The sequence below is a fragment of the Hesperophylax consimilis genome, chromosome 25 (assembly GCF_061612785.1).
Source record: "Hesperophylax consimilis isolate HC1 chromosome 25, BYU_Hcon_1.0, whole genome shotgun sequence".
In the NCBI taxonomy this organism is placed as follows: domain Eukaryota; kingdom Metazoa; phylum Arthropoda; class Insecta; order Trichoptera; family Limnephilidae; genus Hesperophylax; species Hesperophylax consimilis.
This window is the reverse complement of record NC_142860.1, coordinates 16,429,710-16,454,619: the sequence shown is the minus strand read 5'-3', so window position 1 is coordinate 16,454,619 and position 24,910 is coordinate 16,429,710. Positions and strand designations below refer to the sequence as shown.

At 31.8% G+C, this 24,910-nt stretch overlaps 1 protein-coding gene across 1 annotated transcript; it reads left to right on the top strand.

Annotated features, from left to right (window-relative positions):
* The first annotated feature begins 1,425 nt into the window (after nucleotides 1-1,425).
* Nucleotides 1,426-18,051, top strand: LOC149411588 (uncharacterized). The gene is made up of 3 exons (XM_089646694.1): nucleotides 1,426-1,840; nucleotides 3,155-3,282; nucleotides 17,866-18,051. The coding sequence occupies exons 1-3, from the start codon at nucleotides 1,426-1,428 to the stop codon at nucleotides 18,049-18,051; spliced, it is 729 nt and encodes a 242-aa protein (XP_089502820.1).
* Nucleotides 18,052-24,910: the final 6,859 nt, after the last annotated feature.

Sequence of the window (24,910 nt, the reverse complement as noted above, 5' to 3'; positions counted from 1 at the left end):
CATGTATGATCGTGTGAGAAATGAAGTAATCTGCAAAGAGTGAAAGGCTGATGTAAGTGTAATGATGAGGATCAAGAAAGTGACGCTTAGATGATTTGGTGATGTAGAGCGATTGAGCGAAGAAAGAAATGTAAGGAGAATATACGATGCAAATTTGAATGGTAGCAGAAGTCGGGAACGCTCGAGGGAGACATGGCATGACCAAGTGAATCAGATACTTGAGTCGGGTCATGTCAAGAGTTAAAATAATAGAAGAGTATGTATGAATGTGAATGAGGCAAGGAGTGTGTGCAAAGACCGAGTTGTTTGCGGTCCGTCCTCTCGATTACTAGTGCGATTTTCAACCTTTTCCAATATGTACAAAACCTCTCCGTCCTGCATCAAAGCAAACATGTCGGTAATTTATTTATAATAACACAACTACGAATATTTAAAAAAATGTTAATAAAAAAAAACTGAATATTCTCGATCGCGAGGATGTCAATATTAGAAAATTTCAAACAAGTTTAATTTATTCGACAAATATTGATTACTAAACGCGATTTTCAAATTTATATTTTATTTATAATTATTATTTTACATTTGCATTTTTTTTAAATTAATTATTTTAATAAGTAATTTCATGTAAGTAATAAGGGTTGTGTTATTGACTAAATTGGGTTCACCCACAACAGAAACGGGCGTATCTCAGATTTGATTTTTTTAGGAGAGTAAATAAACAGTTCTTTTGCCGGATTATTCTTGTTTTTTGTAATTGTTTCGCAGATGGGATAAAAAAAATTTTCCGGCTATCCTAAATTTTTTTCAATTATGAAATACGCTTGTTTGGGTATGAGTGACGTATTTTTAATACCAAAATGCTTAATGGTTAAAATACATTTAATCTATAAGGTTAATAACGTTTGTCAGAAATTATCATATTCCATGTGGCACGTCAACGAAGAATCATACTAAATTGTAAACATATCATTTAAAAAAACGTGGGACTGAAACGAAGAATACGTTTACGTTGACCTACCTTACCTCTCAGAAGGTTGCCTTCAAATCGCTTCTCTCACGTGTCTATTCTTCTTCCTCTCCCGCGCATCTTGCATGCAGCGAATTTGTTACAGAGCCTACATCTTACTTTGCCAAACCTCAAAACGGCCACGGCCAAGTATAAATATCTCCCGAAGACTCCACATCCGACAGTCTTATTCAAGTCTCGCTCCAACGATCACCCTCCTCGAAAGCCTCCCGTGAAAGTAAATCGCTACCTCAGTGAACCGACTTCCGTTTACCCGTAAGCACTCTCAGTGATTTTGCCGGGAGTTAGTGACGCTCGCTTCAATTCGATCCGAGACATCAACACGTTCTAGTCGCAACCTGAAACGCTTGACACAACAAGATTTTTCAGTGACGCAAATTAATAATATGTATTGCAAGATGTTTTTAAGAGCGACTTTCTTGGCGCTCATGCTGATTGCTGTATCAGCTGAAGAGGATATCACATCTGCAGGATTCAAAACAGTTTTACGAGTATACGACGAGTGCAACAAATCCGTTGGAGGATTCACACCATGTCTGAAGAAAAAAGCAATCAGTTTCATCGATAGATTGTCGAAGATTGAAAAATTTCCCGTAGGTGAAGGACTTTACGTTGTGAAAGCTTCAGAAATGGACGTGAAATCCGTGACGGAGAATGAGTTAGAAAGCTCACTGCCGAGAGGATTGGAGGAAAGAGATGCAGCTTTGTCAAGTCTCTTGATGAGTAGGGTGGTTGCTTTCTTCAACTCAAGAACCTTTCAAATAAACTTCCCTAAACTGGATACTGAACAGCTGGGACGTAGTCTGGAAGAAGGTATGAAGCCTCAAAATTATTTATTAGTAGTTATTTAATACTTTACTACTCAAAAACAAATAATGTCACTACCGTGTTCACAAGCAATACAAATACGTACATAATCGGATAATTTAACAGAACTACAGGGTAAAGTTCGTAAGATCACATTATTTGTTTGCGGTTATTTTATGTTGTTAATAAAATAATGAGTACCTAGCTCGGTAATAAAACTGATCTGCAGACCTACCTTTCTCTCATAAATGCATATGGCAGAGATATGAAAAACTGTTTTATCTTAAATGTTCATTTAGCTGATTGGTTGTAGCAAAATAATAACGTTTATGTTATTGTGAACCCATAACTCATTTTATAAGTAACACGGTAAATACTTTAGTAATATTTTGATATTTATGATACAATTAACTTAATAACAACACTTAATCAAGTTTATGATAATTTAATAGGGTAAAAGAACAAAAAATTCGTAATTTACAACAATTTTGGGTTGAAAAAAATGTGTCAATTTGTTTTTGCGGAATGATTTTTTATGTTTACTGCTTAAAACAATTCAGCAAACAAATCATCCATACAACAGGAGCCTCTTTCGCTATCCTTGCTGGACACGATAACTGTAAAATGTACACAAAACCTAACCAATATAAAAAACTCCATTGCTCGGCCAGTCTTTATTTGATGACCATGACTTACTTGATGTAGTCTAGTATTTTATGAGACCAGAGACTTGCAGATGCTGTAAACTTCTACTGGTGGCAGGGCAAATCTCAAAGTCAGACATCAGTCTTCTTCATCACATATTATTCTTATGTACAGTTTTCACCAGGACCGTGATTACTGATTTATTTATTTTCTTTCCCTTAACAAAAATTTCGTTTGTGATGATAAATCTAACTGAAAAAGTTTAAAATAACATTTTATGCATTAAAATTTGATGTATCGTTGTAGCCCTTTTATTCAAGTGATGGTCAATAATCTTCTTTGCAACTTGGTAACGACATGGAACTTGTAATTTAGTTTCACGTTTAGGATTGTTGTATTATTTTATTTTTATTTTTATTTTAAATACATAAACGGCTATACTGCCTTTTATAAATAAACATATAATAGAGTACAAAGTAAGAAAAATATGTATGATCACAAAGCAAAATCATAGTTGTTATAGTTAAACAAAGTTTAAATAATTAGTAAGTGAAACGTCAATCTTCAATGCTGATTTTTGATGCTCTCCGATAATCATAGTTCACTGTAGAAAATATTTTATAACTTGTAAACTTTTGGGTTGTATTATTAATGGTGTTGTACCGTGTGTTTTAGGTCGTGGAAAGATGAAGAAGATGATGGGAATGATGGGAATGGGTATGGCAATGAAGATGGCAGCAATGGTTCCCATGGCGATGGCGGCCCTCTTCATGTTGGCTGGTAAAGCCTTGATTACAGCAAAGGTACGAAGCTCTTAATAAGTTTCATGTAAATTGAACTTTTCCTAAAGGTTAAACACTTTTATATATGTTCACTTTTCAGCCATTGGGGAATTAATTTATATCATTTAAAGATTATATTGAAGTCTATAACGTAATGCTAGGTTAAATTTTTATCGGGGTACCTATCTATTTAATCCTTGAGTCTTACAATATTTTTGTTATCGGCGATAACAATACCTACATAAAAGCATTTTTGGTACTTATAAGGACTACGTACTTATTTTACTAATTTAAAGGATGTAAGAGGTCAATGAAAAAACTTTAAAAAAAATACGTAAAACGATATAGAAGACAAATAAAAACGAATTAGATTACGTTAGTCTGCCTCAGCACAGGACATCCCAGCGAGGAAGACTAAAAAATACCATTAATATAATTAAATTTACCATAATATTTTGTACGTGCAATGTCTTAATAGTTATATTAAGACATTTCAATAGTTAATTGTCTACTTTCTAGTCTCCACAGCAATTTAGGAGCTACGAGTATTCTTGGTTTCTCGTTGGGCTTTTGTAAAGTATTGTTATAGAAAGGAATGTTTTATTTGCTAGTAAGTATAGAGGGTTTTCAATATTAGTCGATAATGCCTGATTCAGTGAAACTATGTGGTTTTGCAATCGTGTTATTGTAATATATACTCAAAACCCTCAAATTGTTGAAGGTTTCATTAGTACAGATTCACACAATCAAAATTATTTTTATAACATACAAAAAAAACTATCCTTAAAATAATACATAGGATAAAATTTTCGTATTATTTTTATATCCAAACCTCCAAAGATATTCAAATGAAAGTCATACATCTTTTACGCCCTGGAACCATCTGCATATTCAAAAATTTAAATAAATTATTTTTAGATCTGCTATTTATATTTAACACTAACTGATAAGTTACTTGAACAGCTCATCGAAATCAGAGTACGAATGTCACATTTCCGATAAAACGGAATTATATTAAATATCAATTAATTTCATTACTAAGTCATTCTTCAATTGTTTCAAATATCAATCAATCAAATAATACTATTATTTATGCAGTTATGTTTTTATCAATCGTGATTAGTTTGCAGTACGGTGATTATATTCCTAATTGTAAGCAATAAATCATACAACCTATTTACACACTTTTGAATGAGCTGTTGGAAAAAACTACTCAACCCAAATAATGTGCTCGGAAATTTAAATATTGATACTTGTGTATGTTGTATATTGATCTTAGCCTCATTTTAAAATCAGGTAAAATAATTATTTTGAGTGTGTTGAACTTACAAGCGTTCAATTGATTTAAAAGTTTTCTGTATTTACCATTCTTGTAAGTGCAATAGAAATTTTTAAAAACTATTTAGTAAGACGAAAGCTTGAAATGAAGAAATGAACACATTTGAATTAAATCGTCGAAATTTTTGGTATTTATTTTTTCTATTTAATTTTTTTACCGGTTCATCTTTATACTTTCTTCTAAGTTCTTAGGTTCTAAGACTGTTACGAGACTTAGATTATGTTAGGATTCACGTCACTATTTTTGGAAAAAGGATTTTACTTAAAAAACAGTAATTTAAAGTGACCGAATGTGTATTTCAAAAGTTATCATGTAGGTAGATTTATAATTTATTTATTATTTTCTATTTTCACGACTGGCTGGGCTTTTACGTGTTATTTTTCAAATGTGAAACCGCACAAGAGTCCCAATTTCTTCCAACTGCCAATGAAACTATGGCATCCCCAATAGAGGTATGTTGTGAGGCTGAAAGTAATGGGGGGAGAAAGCGTGGAAATACTTGGTTATTCAGATCTGATCACAAACACGACCAAAGCTATTTCAATCAACGTTTCAATCCAGTGGTGGTCTCACACCAGGGCAATACTGAGAAGATATTTAAATCTGGAACGAGCTGCAAATATAATATAAATTATTATTAATTAAAAAATTTTAAATAACACAAATTAATAAAATAATTTTTTTGATACCAAATAAATAAATAAGTTTCGATTCCGTGACCTTCGGTTTGCCAGTCGAGAACCTTAACCCTCAACTACGGAGGCCGTCTTAAATTTAATAGTTAATAGTCTAGAATGTAATAGTTACTCTTTTTACCAAGCCCCTTTTTAAACATATTTTATTGCGGTAATAACGAGGGCTCTAAATCGGTTGATCTCGAAAAGGCTGGAATATATAATCGATATTGTTTAAAAGAATTATTAGCAAGAGTGATTATTGCGACGGAATATTGATATATTGACCATGAGATAATTTTCATATTACAAGAAGAAAAAAACAATATTGATTGAAAAAAACTATGTTGGAAAAGCCCTGTGTTATGTTATAGAAATTTTACGTAGTCCATTAGTCTGGTGCGAGGTTGGACTATCTTATATGTTCAATGTAATTAGCGAATGCATCGACCTAAAGTGCACATTTATATGAATTGGCGAATGGGATAATAATAGACCATCATGAATGCCAAGTTATTGAGGGCATGCAACAAATTGCATTACTTCAACGACATTTCTTTACAAGTATTAGTTTCCGAGACAAGTAGTGACCATTCTTTGTTCAATCATAGCTGACTATACATAAGAAAGTGTGGGAATAAAACATTACATTATTCTTGAATAATGTATTATGTACCTACGGAATAAAATAGATATTTTCCTAGACTAGGTACTATAGAAAGGACGAAAGTAAGTAAGCTTAACTTTATTTTTATTTTTTAGAAACACTATAAAGCCCCGTGAATATTAAATGTGGTAAAATCATTTCTATAAACGTATTATTCATTATAATAACGGAAAGAAATGCAAGACCGATACCTTCATGGAAAATATTTTGAACAAAGAACGGAGTGTTATGCTTTTTTGTGTATCAAAGACTATTTAAGATCACAGACATAGGAATTAATAGACGAGAAGATAATGGCGAGGGGTAAAATCAACTGTTGAAGAACGAAGGGAGTGAAGCTGACTGTGATTCGTCAATAAATCAATCTGACAGTAAATAGGCATCTCGCATTATAATATCACCATTTACTTCGTAAAAGTAAAATCTGCTTTTGAATGAATAGACATTTTTACATGGGAGCGCAAATTACTCGCCACGTTATGAACAAATTTGCTAAGTCCAAATTCGGTCGAATATTTCGTTTAAGTATTTAGTTAAGACACTTTTATAAATGTTCATAATTTACTTCCCAGCAACCAACCAGCTTTGTGTTTCGCGTCCAGACGTTTCTCGATGTGATAGTATATTATGTTTCTACAACTGATCCATATTATACGATGTGAATATGCTTAAAATTAAGTAAAATAATGCTTATATATGGAATGTAATACGACAATTGGGTTTATTCTCTTTTTCACATCTATTTTTACAAGTTTTCATAGTACAAGTCAATATTTTGCCGTGTTATTTCGTAAAATGAACCGATGATGCCTCGACCATAGTTCGCACAAGAATGATGACGTCACGTTTTCAAATTTCACTTGAGGCCATACGCGAGCACAGCCGGCTCCAATGGAACCGGTATGGGGAGTGGGGATAATACGCTTTTAATCACTTAGGGCAGGTCTACTAATATTCATATGTCTATGTTTAAGATATATTTATCATCATTTGTTTTTTTTTTATTTTTTATTATTTTAATATAGATCATATGCATCGACCAACAAAGTCTAGACAAGGCGAGTGGATGTTAAAAATGACACCAAAACCAAAATTATTGGTTCAAAAATTGGGTTATGAAAACATTTAACCAAAATAAAGTGCATTATTTCACAATCAAAAGAGCGTAAAAACCATTTTTTTATCTTTTGTTGGTCTGCAAGGACCAAAGTTGTCTACCGAGCTATTATTGTGCTTTCTATGCGAGCCGAGGAAATCAGATGGGGAGTTTGGTTATAAAATTACTCACGGATGGGCCGAATTATTCGAACGAATTTTCAAGATTCGGCGTATCTAGAGTTTATATATCGATGATCATATGGGTTACATTAATACATACATATTTTGCAAAATATAATATTCAGGTTCATAATTGGTCATGTATACCTTATCAGAAAAGAGGAGCTCTTGTGCCTGATAAGGGAGCCACGATTCTTAATTAGATTCTATGTTATAATATTATGTTATGTGTAAACTATATATATATTTTTTTTTTACTATAAGTTTTTTTGGAAAAAAAGTTTGATTTTATTTATTTGTTCTTGTTGGTTCGTAATACAGTGCAATTCGGAAGGGTATTGTAGTTTTTTTATGGCTTGGTAAATATAATGGTTTTGCATTTGAGTTGTTTTAAAGATTGGCGTAATAAATTGATTTCCATTTCTCATCAGTTAATAAAATAACATTATATGCAGTTTACCAAAGTAAATTATAGGAGAAGTTCTTTATATTCACAGTCCCTCTCACTAGGGATTCCTGTTCCAATGCGGACTGCAGGTCGTCCAGTAAGTGTTATATATGCTGTCTTTATACTTAACTAAATTTATTTGTTATTTTTAAATTCACTCGAAATTGAGTTTGAGGTTTTGTTCCTGTAGGCTAGGTATTGGTCATTAAGGCACACATTTTTTCTTTAAAGTTGAGTGGAGCTTTTAAAATATAGTTTTAGTGTACTAAACTTTAAGGTGTTTTATAATTTTCTTTTGACGTAGTTTATATGGGTACTTTCAGGATTATTTCTTTTTTGTAATTTGACGACCTGTTTCATAGATTCACATATTCTCAAAAATATTAAGAATTTGAAATTCATGGGTTTCCTAGTTGAATTAATTATTAGGTTTCACTTCTTGATACTTTTGTCGACAATAATTATATCATCTATTCTTAAACATCTTATAACTTACTTGTTTCAGAATAATAAGCCTTGAGCAATCATAACTTACGTTACAAGTAAGATCCGTCTAGTTTAAGCATTATAAAAACATCAAAAGTTTTTCATGATTCATCAACAATTACTGTACGGACAGTTGAGTTACAAAACACAACTCACTAAACACACTGACGTTACAGATGCCGTAAATCAAGGCTAATGACATATTACTTTTTTGACCAATTGTCCACACTTTGCTTTTTATAATTCGTTTACGCTATAGACCATAGATAATCGTTTACAGCAGCTGGTAAGCTTTATTTATGTAGGTTTCTCTGTGATTTTCTTTGATTTAATCAAATAATCGTTATATTTTATCTAGCGCCCTTTTGTAGTGCCTTAGCGGGATTAAACTGTATAGAAGCTGCACAGTTAGTACTGTAATTTATAGATTCTTGATCCAGCATTGTCTAGGAAGAAATTTTAACTATCAGTACTGCCCTGGTTTTGAAACATAAGAGAAATTATGACAGCTTAACCACGGTCAAGATATATAGGGCTTTGTCAGTTTGATAGCGTTCATTCTAATTCTGTCATAAACAAATTACGGAATTATCATTAAAACCTTAAAAATTTCGCTGAAACTACTTAATATTTTATTTAAATAGATTACCGACATAATTTTACAGAAAAATTCGAGTTAAAATTTTCAACCACGGCAATTATATAATTGATCTTTTTACAAAAAACGATAGTACTTATGATGATTTTTTTTTAACTGCAAGCTTTTCCCTATCAAAGTAACTCTTTTTGGTAAATAATATAATATCTTTAAACCAAAAAGATTTCACATATTTGTAGTAAGCATTTACTTTGTGGCTCGTCATAATTTACAGTAAATATATATAAATTTGTTTTAAACCACTTTAATTTTAATTATACCTAAAATTAAAGTGGTCTAAAACGAATTTACATATTTTTATTGCAAAAAGATCATTTTAACATATCACTGTGCTAATGCATTATCGAATTTAAAATAATTTTTTTTTAGTTAATCTTTGAACTGATTGACATAACTGACGTTTTATGCGCTCTCTTGCTATCTTAACAAACTAGCAGTTAATATCTATTATTATCTTAACAAACGGATTGCAATCTTTAGAGCAGAGGAGTCAGGTGGAAATGCTGTCATTATACCTGAATTTAAATGGAAAATGCTCAGAGAAACTAGCGCTATTGATCCCTTCGATAACAGACCATAGTTGAGAATTACGCCAAATTCGCACCCAGCAATTTTACAAAATTTGTACTCAGTTAACAATAAACTAATTACATGATTGGGTTTATTCTTCTACTCGTTATTAAGTTAAACAGCTCAGCTGTGGAAAGATTTGCCGGCCTCTGTGTTTCCTTACTTTTATAGCACGGGTTTCTTCAAGAACAATTTCACTCCTTTTCATCAAAAAAAGCCTTCACACAGAAAATTTTTGAGTAAAATATTCTTAAACATACGGGAAATTGCGATTTTTTTAAAAATATTTTGATAAGGTATATTATATTACTGTTGTGGTGCTGTGAAGTATATTCTCTGTGTGTGGGGATAATCAGGTAGCTTCAATGATTACTCCGATAATTAACATTATATTTAAACAATTATTATTAGCCTTAAACGAGAAAATAAATTGAAAAAATCTTCCAAAAAAATACATGCCGTAGATGGGAATTGAACCTGCAGCCTTCTGATTTCCAATCAGGTGGTCTACCAATTGCGCTACGTAGGCTTATTCAAAATCCGCCAAATTATATTGAATAAGCCGACGCGACGTAGCGCAATTGGTAGAGCAATTTAGCTGCAATCAGAAGGGCTTTTACTGGTTAACAGTTGCGATGTAAGAGAGGTGGAACTACCAACTCAAAAACAATTTATACTATCTAATTGACCACTCAGTATGGCCAGAGTCAACGAATGATAATAATGATGAATGCATCTTAAATGTTGATTACCTACAAAACTACAGAATTTTGAGAGTAATTTGTGGGAAATCTATAAACACAGCGATTTTATCAAATAAAAGGTAATCGCACTTATAACTTTACAAGTACATAGTACTTAAAATTCTCGCTAATTCTTAGCTGTTAGCCTAATTATCTACTTCGAATGATTGTGAAACGGGGCAAAAATAATACATCATTGTTGATTTTTAATCTACTTTTATGAAGAGTGATTGAACTTCATAAAGCATCTCGCTTCATGAGATAATTATTTCAATTACAGGTGACTCATCGGTTACTGTTTTGTTCACTTCTTGAAAATGTATTTAAATACAATATGGTAAATTAACCCAAGTGATTCAAGTATAACTTATTTAAATGACATAGAGTCACGTGGGGTAACCGTACGCGGAGTGTAAGTGTTCGCAGTGATGTTTCCGACAAGATTGTGCCTGTTAAGCGCCCACGCGTTCCTTAATTCAGTGGCCTTCTGGATCGCGCCGAAGCAGGACATGTGTACAGTGGATGCTGATTTGTCAATAAAAACTGGTAGGTAAATTACTTTTTTTCGTGCTTTTCTTAAATTTTTCATCTCTGTTACCGATGTGTGCTATTGTGTAACCAGCTGTGTCAGAGCGACGTGGTCTATGATAATTTGTAGTGAAATATTGTTAGTTAGACGGGTGCAAAGTGATAATTGTAATAAAGATAACCACTAATCTGATTTTTTAAATTTATTGAATTTTGGTGTGATGGGGTAAGTGTGCTGGGGTAAGCGTTCGCAGTTGGACGAGTGCGAACACTTACCCCGATAGATTAAATTGATTTTATAGCATAATATTTCAACTCTCGTTATTTTTTACAGTGAAATATGCCGCGTGTGTACGTGAGAAAGCACCCGGAGAGGTCAGTTTGCACTCAAGAGCAGATTGAAACTGCAAAAAGGCTTATGAAAGAGGGGAAGAGTCAGCGGGCTGCTGCAGATATTGTTGGGATCACTGAAACCACTCTGCGTAAACGCCTAAAACTAAAATGAATAGCAACTTTAATGGGGAGATATCGATAAAGAGGTAGATTTTTAGATAAATAGATACTCAATTTATCGCGTAGATGTAATTTTTTGTGAAACTATTGATCTAATAATTATTCATTTATTTTCAGGCCAAAATCGTTGATTATTTAAAAAAAAAATGACGAAATGTTCTACAGCCTGACTTTACAGACAATGAAAAAAATTGTTTACGAGTATGCTGAAATCAACAAGATCGAGAACAGATTTGACAACATTACAAAAACGGCTGGCAAGGATTGGGTGTATGGATTTCTAAAACGTAACCCTGTTTTAGCTTTAAGACAGACTACTCCCACAAGTATTGCGAGAGCTATTGGGTTTAACGTTGTTCAAGTTCGGCGGTTTTACGCAAACTGAAAAATGCTTGCAAGTCTGAAATAATTATCTCAAGTCCCTATAAAAAGAAACTTCAGCAGAAGCAGACAGATGCAGATGCAAAAATCGTCCAAAACCAATATTTAAAACCATGGAAATCGGACGACCACCTCTTTTCAAGAAAGTCACACCACAAAGAATCACCACAAAGCGTAAGGCGGGAGATTCCAGCGTACATAACTGTTTAAAGAGAGCACAAAAACAGGCTTCTAAGGACTATTTTTACCCCAACTCCAATATCGAGATCCACCAACAGAAGATCGGATAGAATGTATTGTGTGTAAAGCATGGTGGCATGAGAACTGCACAGACTACGATAAGGGGCAATTTAAGTGTGATAATTGCAATGGGGGGTAACTCTTCGCGGTGCGAACACTTACCCTACGGTATGCGTATACTTACCCCGCACACGGGGTAAGTGTACGCAATCGACATGCATGTAAACTTTTTTATATAACTGTTTGATTTATGAACCATATGAGGTTTTTATGGTTGTTTGAGATGCCTTAATAATCGATCATATAAATAAACAAAAAAATTGAGTAAAATACCTAAAGCTTTTTAATACAAAAATCCCAATGTAAAAATTGCGCACGGTTACCCCACGTGACTCTATCGTGAGATTTAGGATATTGAATTAAATTTTTATATTATTTTCTTTAAATAATAATTATGGCGGTGTTGTCTTCATCGAATAAACTTATTACTATAAAATTAGGAATAATAAAATACATCGTTCCACTGTCTATTTATATCGACATGTTTTGGAACTAATTGTCCTTTTCTCCGGTTATAATCAAAAATTCTAATTTCTGTTATGTATGTGTTAATTCAAGTTTAATGAACTTTAGAACTATGATTTGCCTTGAATTTGAATATCATTTTCAAAATGAGAACTTATTATGTGAAAAATTCGGACAACCTATAAAGTAGGTATCTACAGATAATATAGTATTTTTAGAGTTATTATGATGATTATAACATCATTTTACTATCTCGGGTCTGCACTAGTCTCTATTATACTCAAATATACTCGCTATCCGCGTCTGCCTGCTGTGCGCTTAGTTCTTCTAAACTAGGCAACGGATTTTTATAGGATTTTCATTTTCATTTAGAGAAGGTTTTCTTTTTCAACTTTTATATATTTATAATACATGCATACTTTATTTATAGAATTTAGAGGAAATTTGAGCAAGGCCGGGTAAACTTCAGCTTTAGTGTATACTAAAATTAAGATTAAGACTACAGATATAAACAAAACTGTAAGAATGAATTATGGAAGAGGATTATAGGGGGTAACTAACTTTTAAACATTTAAAGAGTATGTTACCTTAGTAAGTTAACAAAGTGTTTTGTTATAGTTAGGGGCCGCATACTGGTAAAGCACAAAGCGGGGCTCATATTACGAAATCACATTTTATAAAACAATTATTCTAATTAATAAATAAAAAATATATATATATACATACACACATATTTATATACAAATGGTGCCACAAAGCAATTTTAAAATCATTGAAGAAATTTTATAAACGGTTATTAATTGATATTGTCAATACAATATATATACAGACATATATATTTCATATTCAATCACATTTACTGTTGACATCTTATTACATTTGCTACTTTTCAAATATCGACATAAATATTTTTCTACCTCTCGTGTATTTCTTCTACATCACAAGATCTCCCTATTTGGATTTATGAAGTTCTCTTTGCTCTGGGATGTAAGCATCTTGTGTAGTTGGTTTATTCACGAATCCAAGATCTGGGGGCATATGAATCATTCTTAGCGAAAAGATAGATATCATTTAAATGGAGCTAAAACTTCTAATTGTCAACATCTCTCACAAAAAGCTTTCAACGTGTATTTAAAGTAGGGTTGCCAGCTCCCGTTTTATGAATTAGAGGATTTGATACGATTAAATAAAGGAAATATGATGAAAATAAAGGACATCAATATATTTTTTAATAAAATGCTGTTATGGTATCAGTAGTTACATTTATTAATAAAAAACAATATGCACAATGTTAATCGAAGTCAAGTAAGTAGTACGACCTTAGTTAGTAATTTTGCATTTAAAGTAATAAATAAAGTTAAAACTTGGTATTTCTTTTGGCTGCTCTAAGAGCTTCTTCGTTTTCTATAATGAAATTGTTTGCATTTCATGTTGAAATTCGACTTTTTTTGTAGTTCTGCTTTTACAGTATCAATATTTATCTTATTTCGGTTTTTGGTCCACGTATCGTACACAAGGAAAAAATCCTTTCGGCTTGGGCATTAGAAACGGGGATGGAAAATACGTATTGTATTATTTTTAGCAGGTTCTTGTTTTCATCCGTAGATTTGAGAATCTGAATCCAAATTTCAAGAACATTTTCACACTTCTTATCGTCTATAATTTTCGTCAGGAGAGGCTTTAAAATACAGAACTCTTCATACAATGCATCAAGGTTAATATTAGGTATCTGTAGTTTTGATACCATGATGACAAAGTATTGTCCTCTGTTGAAGATTTTAAATTAGAGGACAAGATCAATTTTGGGGTCTGAAATAGAGAACGCCCTTTAAAATAAAGGACGTCTGGCAACCCTAATTTGAAGTGGCATTTCAGTAATAGTAAATAAACTTATTAAAAAAATAATTTACTTATTAAAACTTTGTAACTGTTTATATATTTATGAAGTGAAAACCTGCAAATTCCAGACAGACAAAATCTCTGCATTTTTCATTACTTCAGATCTATTCGTGTAAAGTTTTTAGTGCTTCAGACAAAGGCATTTTCTGCTTCATAGTCAAGTTGCTTTATTTGTTCTGAGCGCGTGAGACAATGTAGGTTCCCATATTATATTAAATCTGTTGGTTCACGCTTTGCACTCACGACATCCAAGTACGATACGTAAATGATTGACCTTTCACCATTTCAAAGCCTCGACATTCAGCTTTCTTCCGTCAATATGTGTCAGTACTACAATAATAATTCTTCGCAATGTTTGAAGGCAGGTCTATTTTAATTATGCACAATAGCACCATGATTTCGTATCGGTACATTGTTCATATCCATTTTGTACATCCCATACCCATGATTGGATTTATTTTCCATCTTCAACTTTCTCAGGTCACGACAAAATTGTTTATAAATCACCTTTAAGCACCTTGAAAAATTCATTCTTGGAACATGTCCAAAATGAAATTGATTCGGATGACTTCGACCAAGTCTGCATTTGGTTCTTAAAGATGATGAACGGTAAATAAAAAAAATATTATTCGAAATTTAATTCTGTTCAGAAACATAGAGCTGAAGTTATTCTAAAATCCCACCATTTACGACAAAGTATACATTTAACTAATAAAGTTGATTGGAAGAATTTTTTTTATTGATTCTGTCGAAATCGTATAACATCCATTAAACCAGGTTCAATTCGAAAGCTTCTTTACTGTAAGAATTTTATTCAGACCATCAAAATATTTTATTAATACAACTTCAATCAAACTATGAAGACGACCATTTTAGCAATGCCCGAAGGCAGGTCAATTATAATAATTCACAATAGCACCATGCTGTATTTTATAAGTCCGTCTTGTGCATATCATACTGGACTCATCTCAAATCGTCTTCCACTTTCTCAGGTCACGATTATCTTGTCCAAACTCTCAATGAGCACAATTTAAACACTTCTATTATTTCTCTATTCTACTCTTTGTTCATTCACGTCATGTTTTATAAAGATACCTACTTACTCATTATTATAGTCATTATTATTTGTCAAACTAATTGAGTTTAATTGTGTACGAAAGTTTTATACCAGGTCAATTGGGTTCGAATCGGCTTTGAAGGGCTTTAATAGGGTCAGACAGATCTACAGTTGTTATTTCAAAGCATATTTTTATCCGAAGGTTCACAACATAAGCTTGAACTAGGTAGGTATTCATTTACTTTTGTATTTACTTATGGGTAAGTAGTAAAATATGTACCTAGTCACCAGGTACATATTTTAAAGAGTCTGTGACAATAAATCTTAATTGTTATAGTGAATTGAATTGTAGATAAAAATCTAAGAAGTTAGAGGTGTGTCAATTTGAAGCATTTATATTGACATTTGAGAACAATTAAACGCTAACTAACTAAATACATTTTAGGAAAACATGACGAAAATTCAAAATTGACTTCTTCTGCTAAGTTTTGTCAATCTGATATCAGCGGGGTAGTTGGCCATGATAATAGCAAAGAAGGGTATGAGGTTTATCCGGGTCTTGGTGGCGGATGCTTCTGCCAACTGCGTGGTAGGCCAGATCGATAGAGATTGGTTGGGAAAAATCTTTAGGCTTATCCAATAGGTCCATTTCCAAACATCTCCTTGCACCGCTTGTACTGGACCTACTGACCCCCAGATACCCTAATACTCACCCTCTATACCTTTTTCCTTCACAGAACTTTGCCTCCTTCCTTTCTCAATAAATACCCTGCACCCAGCATCTAGAAAGATGACATAGGCCCTGAAGAAAAATATTTTCCTCAGGGCATCCTATGTGGAGCTAATATGAAAAAAGGAGACCACTAGAAGAAGAAAGAACATAGTCAATTTAAATCATTAAAATTTTAAGTATTTCCAGAAAAAAATCTGCCAGAGGAAAGGTCATCATCCGAGTTGATTGTTGCTGTTTAAAAAGAACAATACTTATTTAATCAAAGAGGGCATGACACAAACTTATTTTTTTACCATAGAATCAACTAATTTACAATTTAAATTCAAACCAAGTCTTTAAATTAACATTCGTTTGCCCCAACAACACCTTGAATTCGAGCATTTTTATCAATAATTCAATGCACATTGGCCATTTTCTTGGTTTGCTGTTATTTTCGGTTAACGGCATACAAATTGGAAGATAACCTGAAGTCTTGTTTCGTACTTATTGGAGCAAATGTTTATTTTCTTTTATCTGTTTAGTGAAGATTATTCAACTTTGATAGGTCTTTTTCAGATTTCCTGAATACGAAATAATAAAAAGAGTCAGACCGTAGTAAGAAGAATCAAATATGTTTTCTTAGGAAAAAAAATTTGGCGTTATAAAGATGAAGCATCCGCAAATTCAAATACATTTTCTAGTACCAATTATGGCTTTAGTCGGAGAAGGTAAATGTTTTGTCTCCAGACCTTTGCAAATAAGTCGATATTAATATTACGGAGAGCTGAATGAATTCTGCGAGAGATTTATATAACGTAAGAGGAATACACAAGCCGATGTGTATATTTTTAGTGTGCCTTGTACCAACAAAAATATAGGTAGGTAATAGGCATAAAAATCGATTGGAAAAAGGAGTTTAGAAAAGGTCGTTTTTTGCGCAGAGAGGGCTTTTATTTATTTTTTGAATAAATTTGTGAGAAAGAAAAATTAAATATTAAATTTCATGTTTTTATGTTCCATATATGTCTTCGTGTAGTTTTATTTGTAAACTACACAATTTTATTTATTATTCTCATCCAACTGCGGGACAAGAAGCTCTTTGGGCAAGATTGGAACTTCAGTTTGGTACCACAGCCCCTGCGGTCGAGGGGTAAGGCTTTCAAAGTTCAAATCCCGTAAAGTAAAAGTAAATTTTATTCTATGATTTTGTGTTAAAATAATAAACAGTATAATTTCGGAACATTCCAGAGTGGAAGATACTCTCAGTATAGCCCCGGTATAAGGCCACCATTCAGAATTGAAATGTTACTTGAAATGGCTTTAGCTTGTTTGGTGACCAGGTCTGAATAGCCAGGAACTCCTCCACTTTCCAGTTCCGCATCTTCTTCCCCTCCTCACATTCTTCAGCTTTACAACTTTTCATGATTGGGGATACCATAGTCTGATTCCAGACGGTTGGGAGCAGTTAGGACTCTTGTGTGGATTACACATAAAAAAATTCTTAATAAAATTATATTCTACCCAACGATAGGAATATTCTCAACTCATCCAAATCATATTTTTGCTATTCATAATGTAAATAAAGTAATAAAGATTAATCAAAAATAGTGATTTCATATTTAGCTTCGCCTTACTTCGTCTTGGTTTTTATATAAATACCGCACAGGAGTCCTAAGTTCGGGGGTGATGGACATATGAATCCATCGCTCCTATTGCCGTGCACAACGATCTTTCGAAAGTGTCCTGTTGGAGGGATCAAAAGGACGCAAACCTCTTGGGGCGACCTATGTCAGAGGTGTAGGTTATCCAACAAATGGTTTCCTGAGCGGGGTTACCCATACTCACTTCCCAAATTTTTATGAATTTTAATGTTTTCCCATTTTCAGATTGCTCTTCTTCTCTCCGGAATCATTGCCCTGAAGAAACTGCTCTCCAAGAAGGAATCTGGACATGAATCACACGGCTGGTCCAGCTCCGGTGGATCAGGAGGGGGAGGCTGGGATAGGAGAAGCATCGTCCAATCTCAAGCAGATGCCCATAAACTGGCTTACAACTCATATCTGCCTCAATAAAAACAAAACAAAAAACTAAGGCATTACCTATATGATAAATTTTCCAGACTTCATATTTATATATACACCGTGTTTTTTACTCATACCGGGAAACATTGCAATTTTTTTTTTTTTATTAGTGCAAAAGTAAAAAGTTTTTTTTTTCACACATTTATCATTATTATTTATTTGCACTCGGTCAGCTGTTCTATTTATAATTTGAAATGTAAGGCCGCCATTTTGTTTTCCGAACACATGCATTACTCGCAAAAGTAAAACTACCATTACACTAGACAGTTTTTATAATTTTTTTAGTAATTAAAATTACTTTAGAACTTTACCCGTCAAAGTTTCGCGGTAAGAGCATGAAACACATCCTTAGCAAAGGCCAAGTTACAAATATTAATTTATTTACTCTAAAAAAATTATTCTTCGTTAAAACTTAGTTTTATTTTATTTGTTACCTACCGCTTTCATAGTTTCTAACGATAATTTTTCGTATAAATCTAATTCAATGAAATTTATAAATCGTTAATTACTTAAGTTATTATAAGAATATAATTCGTATTTCAAACATAAAATTTATGTTTGGAAATTAACTTAAACGGTGAAGTATTTTTTATAAAAAATATTTTTAAATAGATATTTACGAAATTTTATTAAAAATTACCTACTTGGATGATTCATAAAATTTTGTGTTAAATCTAAGCAAAAAAATTTAAATGTTTTTTTTTTTTTAATTTATTTTACACATACCGCTAAATCAAAACCCCTTTATATATTATTAAGTTACCTACCTGAGTTATTTTTAGTTTTTGTTCGTTAAGTTTGTTGTGATTTTAGTTTATTTTATTTATTTGGCGCCATTGACAAAATGTCGACTGATTATTTATAATTTTTTTTGCATTATTTTTATGTTTCGTTCCAAGTGCAATCTCGTCACTAAGTTAACTTTTTTTAATATTATTTTTTTTCGATCGATTGTTAATTATTTATACAGAGTAATTTATTTTCAAAACGATAATATAATTCTAACCTATTTATTTATGTTTTTACTACTTATTTTTTGCCATTGTACGAGTAGGTAGTGATGTTAATTTTAACAATTATTTATTTGCATTATTTAAGTATTAATTAATTATTCGAAGTACGGAACAGAACGGGTTCAATTGTACTTAAACAACAGTGATTGTTCAAACTTAACCATGTTTAATTATTTATTTATAAAATATGAATATATTATACTCTGTTAGACATTGATTGAATAATTTTTTTAACGAATATTTGAACTAACGAATACTTTTAAATTATGAAATTAAATGCATATAAATGACAAATATAACGCATTGTTTTATTCTATTGAAGATAAGTACCATGTTCCAAAAAAAAAAACCCATTAAACTGCATTTTTTTTTTAAAAAGAACCTAGTTTTCGACGAGGCGCTTTTTCCATATATCTAAAACCTTACATAATTGTTTTTCAAATTTTAAAAATCTGTTTTGGGCTCGCTACCAGCTATGAAAGTTTTGAATTTAACCAAAATATATAGGAAATTGGTATTTAAACTTAGTTTTTATGGAAGTAATTTTCTATAAAATGTGGCTTAACACAAAATTAAAATTAATTTAAATAATTACATGAAACATTTTAAATAAACTTATTTAAGATGACGTCAACGTGGAATTCTTTGTGTCTGGAAGTTTTCGTCGATAATGTTTAACAGCCAAGAGTAAATAATACTGTTTCTGCTCTTCATCGGTGGTGTAAAGACGATTATTCTCTTTTATGAACTCTATTCCTCTCTGCTATGTCATCAACAACTTTCATAGAATGAATGAAAGTATTAGATTTGTTGTAGTCATCATCATCTTTCTAGGTCTTCCTCTTTCATCATATTTCGTCAAAAAAATCACACGAAGCGGCGATTTAAAAAAAAAAGTATATAATTTGTAACAACTTGTAAGTTTTTAAGCAGAATGAGAGCGTTGTCATGGGTTGCTTGCTTGGAAGAATCTTCCAAATGTTGTCTTTCGAGTGCTGATCCTCTATATTTCCAAGGAAACAAAATCGAAGATTGCTTTACGGTTGGATACCGAACTTGTCCCGTATGTTTTTCGAAGCAGTTTTTGAAGGTGATTGATATATCTTTTCGTACGCACCATCAAAAGCTGTAAAAACTTTTTTGGCGCAGACCATGTGCAAAGAGCTTGATGCCAGTGCTTTGCGAAATTACAAACATTAAAAATACTGTCATCTTTAAGCCCTTTAGTTCTCTCCTTAAAAAGCATATAAATAGCCATTTTTTGTTCGGTGTAGTCTAGCAAGTGCTTTAAAAGACACACCTTTTTCAGGTGTTCTTTAAAAATAAATTAAATGAGGTTCAGTTCTTTGTAATCGTTCCGTGGTTGAAACTGCTGTAACTGATGTGAAGCAAAATAAATCAATGTTATGGTTACATCTTCAAGATACATTAACGTCTCTGAGTTGGAATCCACCCGCTTTAGTTCCTCTTTTTTTATTTGTAGCCAATGTTTTTTGAAATATTTTGAATATTTTTCAGTCGGACTTTTTGTGTTTTCTAATTCTCACCTTTTTCTACTATCTAACTTCGCCACCTCTAGTAACTTCATTGATTTTTTCTTGTCTTTCTCTCTGTCAAAACACTCTAAACTACCTACCTGGTCAGTGGTTGTACCTCCCCCCCCCCTAGTGTGTAGAAACAGTATGTCTTTCTCGATTGTGAACATTTGCAGTGTATTAGCATTAGCAATAAAAAAAACATTCTAAACTTTTCTTCCTTATTTTTGATAGCGCTAGAACGTAATGCTTTATTTTTTTTCTCCAACTTATTCCTCTCAATAAAATATTAAGTTTTTTTTTTGCTATTTTTCGTTTTTTTAGTCTTGTAGGAGTTCTTGCTTTTTCTCATATTTGCTGAACTCCGCACGCAGTAGAAGCTGCTGATTAGGTAATGTTTTGCCACACTATAGTTTAACAACAAAAATCAAACTGGTAATTTCCTTCAAAGTCGATAATCTTGATTAAGGCAAAGTTTGTGTTAAGTGTCCAATAAGAAATATATTTATGTGAGTCATTTTCTCGGTTTTAAAAACACTTTCATCGGTAGACACCATTTAAATGGCACGATCGAAAATTCAGTCTTAGTACAAAAATACGTTATCACTCAAAGACTCTAGCTGCGATACTAACATGTTTAAGCTAATTTGATATTATTAACAATACTGAGAAGGTGTTGGAAGAGTGGCATGCTCATTATTATGCTACATGCAGTGACATGTTTGGTCAGAAGAGTTGCAATCATTGCCCTAAAACGGCACGTATTTTCGAAACTTTGATCAATGGTAGCATGTCAAAAAAATAATGGAAATGAAACAAAAAATATGTGTTCATTTTTTTTTGGCTATTGAAAGCATATAAAAGGGTACTTCGGTAAAAATATTAAGAGATTTTTAAGAAGTGAGCGAGTTTGACTGCAAATTGGCATTAGCCAGAAAAATTGAGAAATTTAAACAAAAGTTCTTCTCGTGATGAACCAAATCCAACCGCAAATAAAATATCAGGCTAGTGATGAGCAATATCAAGATATTGAACCTCCATGGAGAAAGAGAAAGGTTGCTTGATAATGTATAGGAAGATATAAGCTGAGTTTAGTATGTAAGCTGAGTTTAGGAATGGCTTGGTCTATCTATAAGTAGGAGATTTTCAAATATTGTCAGGTTATTCGTAGCCCGGGAATTTTCGTCTTTCTTTTTTAATAAAAAAATAAAATAAAAAATTGACCAAGCGAAATTTTTAAATAACACCATCTCTCGACAAAATCCACAAGTATTTGTACCTACAACAATCAAACACAGAATCTCTCAGGTGTTCTATATTGCAAACGAATATTATTTCATAAGAAATTATTAGTACAACGGTCTCAATAAATTAATAATGTTTCAATGTTTCGATTTATATTTTTAGTTAAAAATGTTTCTACAGCAATGAATCCATGTTCAAAATCATTGAACAACCGACCATAACCATAACCCAGGGTACAGTTGGGAGATTTGCTCCTGAAGCCAAAATTTGCGTAGCCATTCTTGAATTGAATTTTTTGTTCTTCGGTTGTTGTCAGATCTATAAGTTGTTCTTCTAACTTGGATGATCCTGTTGTGTTGGAATTTGAAAAAGGATCCAACACCCAGTCTATTATGTCCATGCCCATGTCCTGGAATCGATCCTTAAAATCATCGTGGAAGTTCTCCAAGTTTTGTTGAAGGTAGTAAAATAAACTATTATTATTTTATTCAGTTAGATTTCTTTGAGGCCCTTTTGAGCCTTCTAATGCACCCCTGAAAGCCTACAGCGCTTACAATGGGACGTTGTCGCCTATTTTGAGAAAGATTGTCCTATAATATAACCAAAATAACTTCATGCATATATATTGTCGAGTTCGATTTTGTGGGTATATTTATTATTTATAAACCTTTCCGCATTTTCACAAACACTCTTTGCAAGCAATGACTACAAATAGCACTTAATGAAGTCCAAAACTGCATCAATATATCATGCCTACACGTTTTATTTATTTATAACAAGATGGCCAAAGAAATATTACGTACTCTTTTAAAAAAACTAATACAGATTAATAAATCAAATTTCGCACTCTTGCAGATGAAAAATATGATTTACATCAACAAATGAACAACATGTAAGCGTGTATTTTAAATTTAAACCAATTTAGCAAACTTTTACTGCAGAGTAATTTATTTTAAATCTGTTGAAGTGAAAACAAAAGCAATTACATTTATCTTCATAAATCATATAAAATATTCCACTGTTCTTAGATTTTAGACTATAATTTTACATTTAAATGATGGAGTCATTTAGGTACATGTTAAAATTAGAGTAATAATAGTATCTTATAATTATTTTACTCGCATTTTGTTGAATGATTTTTTTGAACAATTTTGTAAATATTTCTGGAAATTGGTTGTTTTTGTTTAGGCAAAAACAACACATAACACCTTTTATTTCTTATAAAAGGGAAAATAGTATAGCTGTATTTGAGTTAGTTAAACCTGAGAGCTAAAAGTATTTTGGAAAATTATAATTCTGAGAAAGCTTTTCCAATGAAATAATAATTATCGAATCATTTCTTCCGTGATTGCTTCTTAATGCACTTTACCAAATCATGATTGAATTCGATTCCAAGAATCTTAAATTTCATCTTTATAGGAGTAGATAGCTATACATTTTTGAACTTATATAACGGCTTATTGTTAGTGTGAATAATGTAGATGACATTTTTCAAATACGCATATAAAAATAATTTGTAATCATTAAATTAATTTGTTAGTTCACACCTGGGTTAGTTTTATTGGATTTCTTCTTATTCAAATATGCTTAAACCATTAATAGGAATCCATTCAATAACTTTAATATAGGGGGTTTATGGATTATGTTTTAATAATACTGGTAAATAAGACCTCTAATAAATTATTTTATAAAAATAAACTTTTAAAATATTAACTCCAAGCAAAATTAAAAATTATTAAAACAATAGAACAATAAAGGTCAAACATGGGAACTAGTTAACAAACTTGCAAATGTATGTATTAATATCTTAAAATCATGGTTTGATAATAACCTACTCACACTTAATGCGAAAAAAACAACATATGTATTATTTTCACTACAAAAAATACCTAAACACAAAGTAAATATCATAATCCATGATGAAAATTGTGACAATGTCAACTGTAAACTACTTAATCCTATTTGTACTGTAATCAACTCTTCTTCTGAAATTAAATATCTTGGTGTGATCATCGATGAAAATTTGAAATGGAAAAGCCATATTACGGAGTTAGTAAAGAGAATAAGGAAATGTATATATATGTTTGTTAGGTTAAGAAATATTTTAAATGTGAAAATACTAAAAAATGTATATAATGCTCTTGTCCACTCCCTGCTTATTTACGGAATCATAGGTTGGGGAGGATCTTATAAAAACAACCTAAACTCAGTAAAAGTCTCGCAAAAAATTATTATAAAGGTAATACTTAAAAAAAACTCTACTTTCCCAACAAAATTGCTTTTTAAATTGTTTCCAGTACCAAATATTGATGATATATTTAAGCAAACTTCAATCATAAAAATGTGTAAAGAAAAAAATAACACAGAATATCAAGAATTTTACAAACTGATGAGAAATGGAAATCAATTTATAACGCCAATCTTTAAAACAACTCAAATGCAAAACCATTATATTTACCAAGCCATAAAAAACTACAATAATCTCCCTTCCGAATTGCGCTGTATTACGAACCAACAAGAACAAATAAATAAAATCAAACTTTTTTTCCAAAAAACCTTATATTAAAAAAAAAATATGTATATATATATATATATATATATATATATATATATATTATATTTATATTTTACACATAACATCATATTATAACATTGTATCTAAGTAAGAATCGTGGCTCACTTAGCAGGCACAAGAGCTCCTCTTTTCTGATAAGGTATACATGACCAATTATGTACCTAAATATTATATTTTGCAAAATATGTTTGTATTAATGTAACTATGATCTATATTAAAATAATAAAAAAAAAATTTTTTTTGGCTCTTAATTTATGAGATATTTACAAAAAATATCTGTGTGCAAATCATCTAATGGTATTCTGTGCAAAGAATTTTACTCGGACAAGATAAGGGGCTCATCCTGGGATTTGAATAGGGCCGGCCTCAAGCGGGCGCAATTGGAACAGTCTTCTCCGGGCGGCAATTTGTCAAGTCGCCTAGACGCTGGTACTACCTAACACCTTACGGTCCTAACACATCATCCCTGAGATTATTTTTCA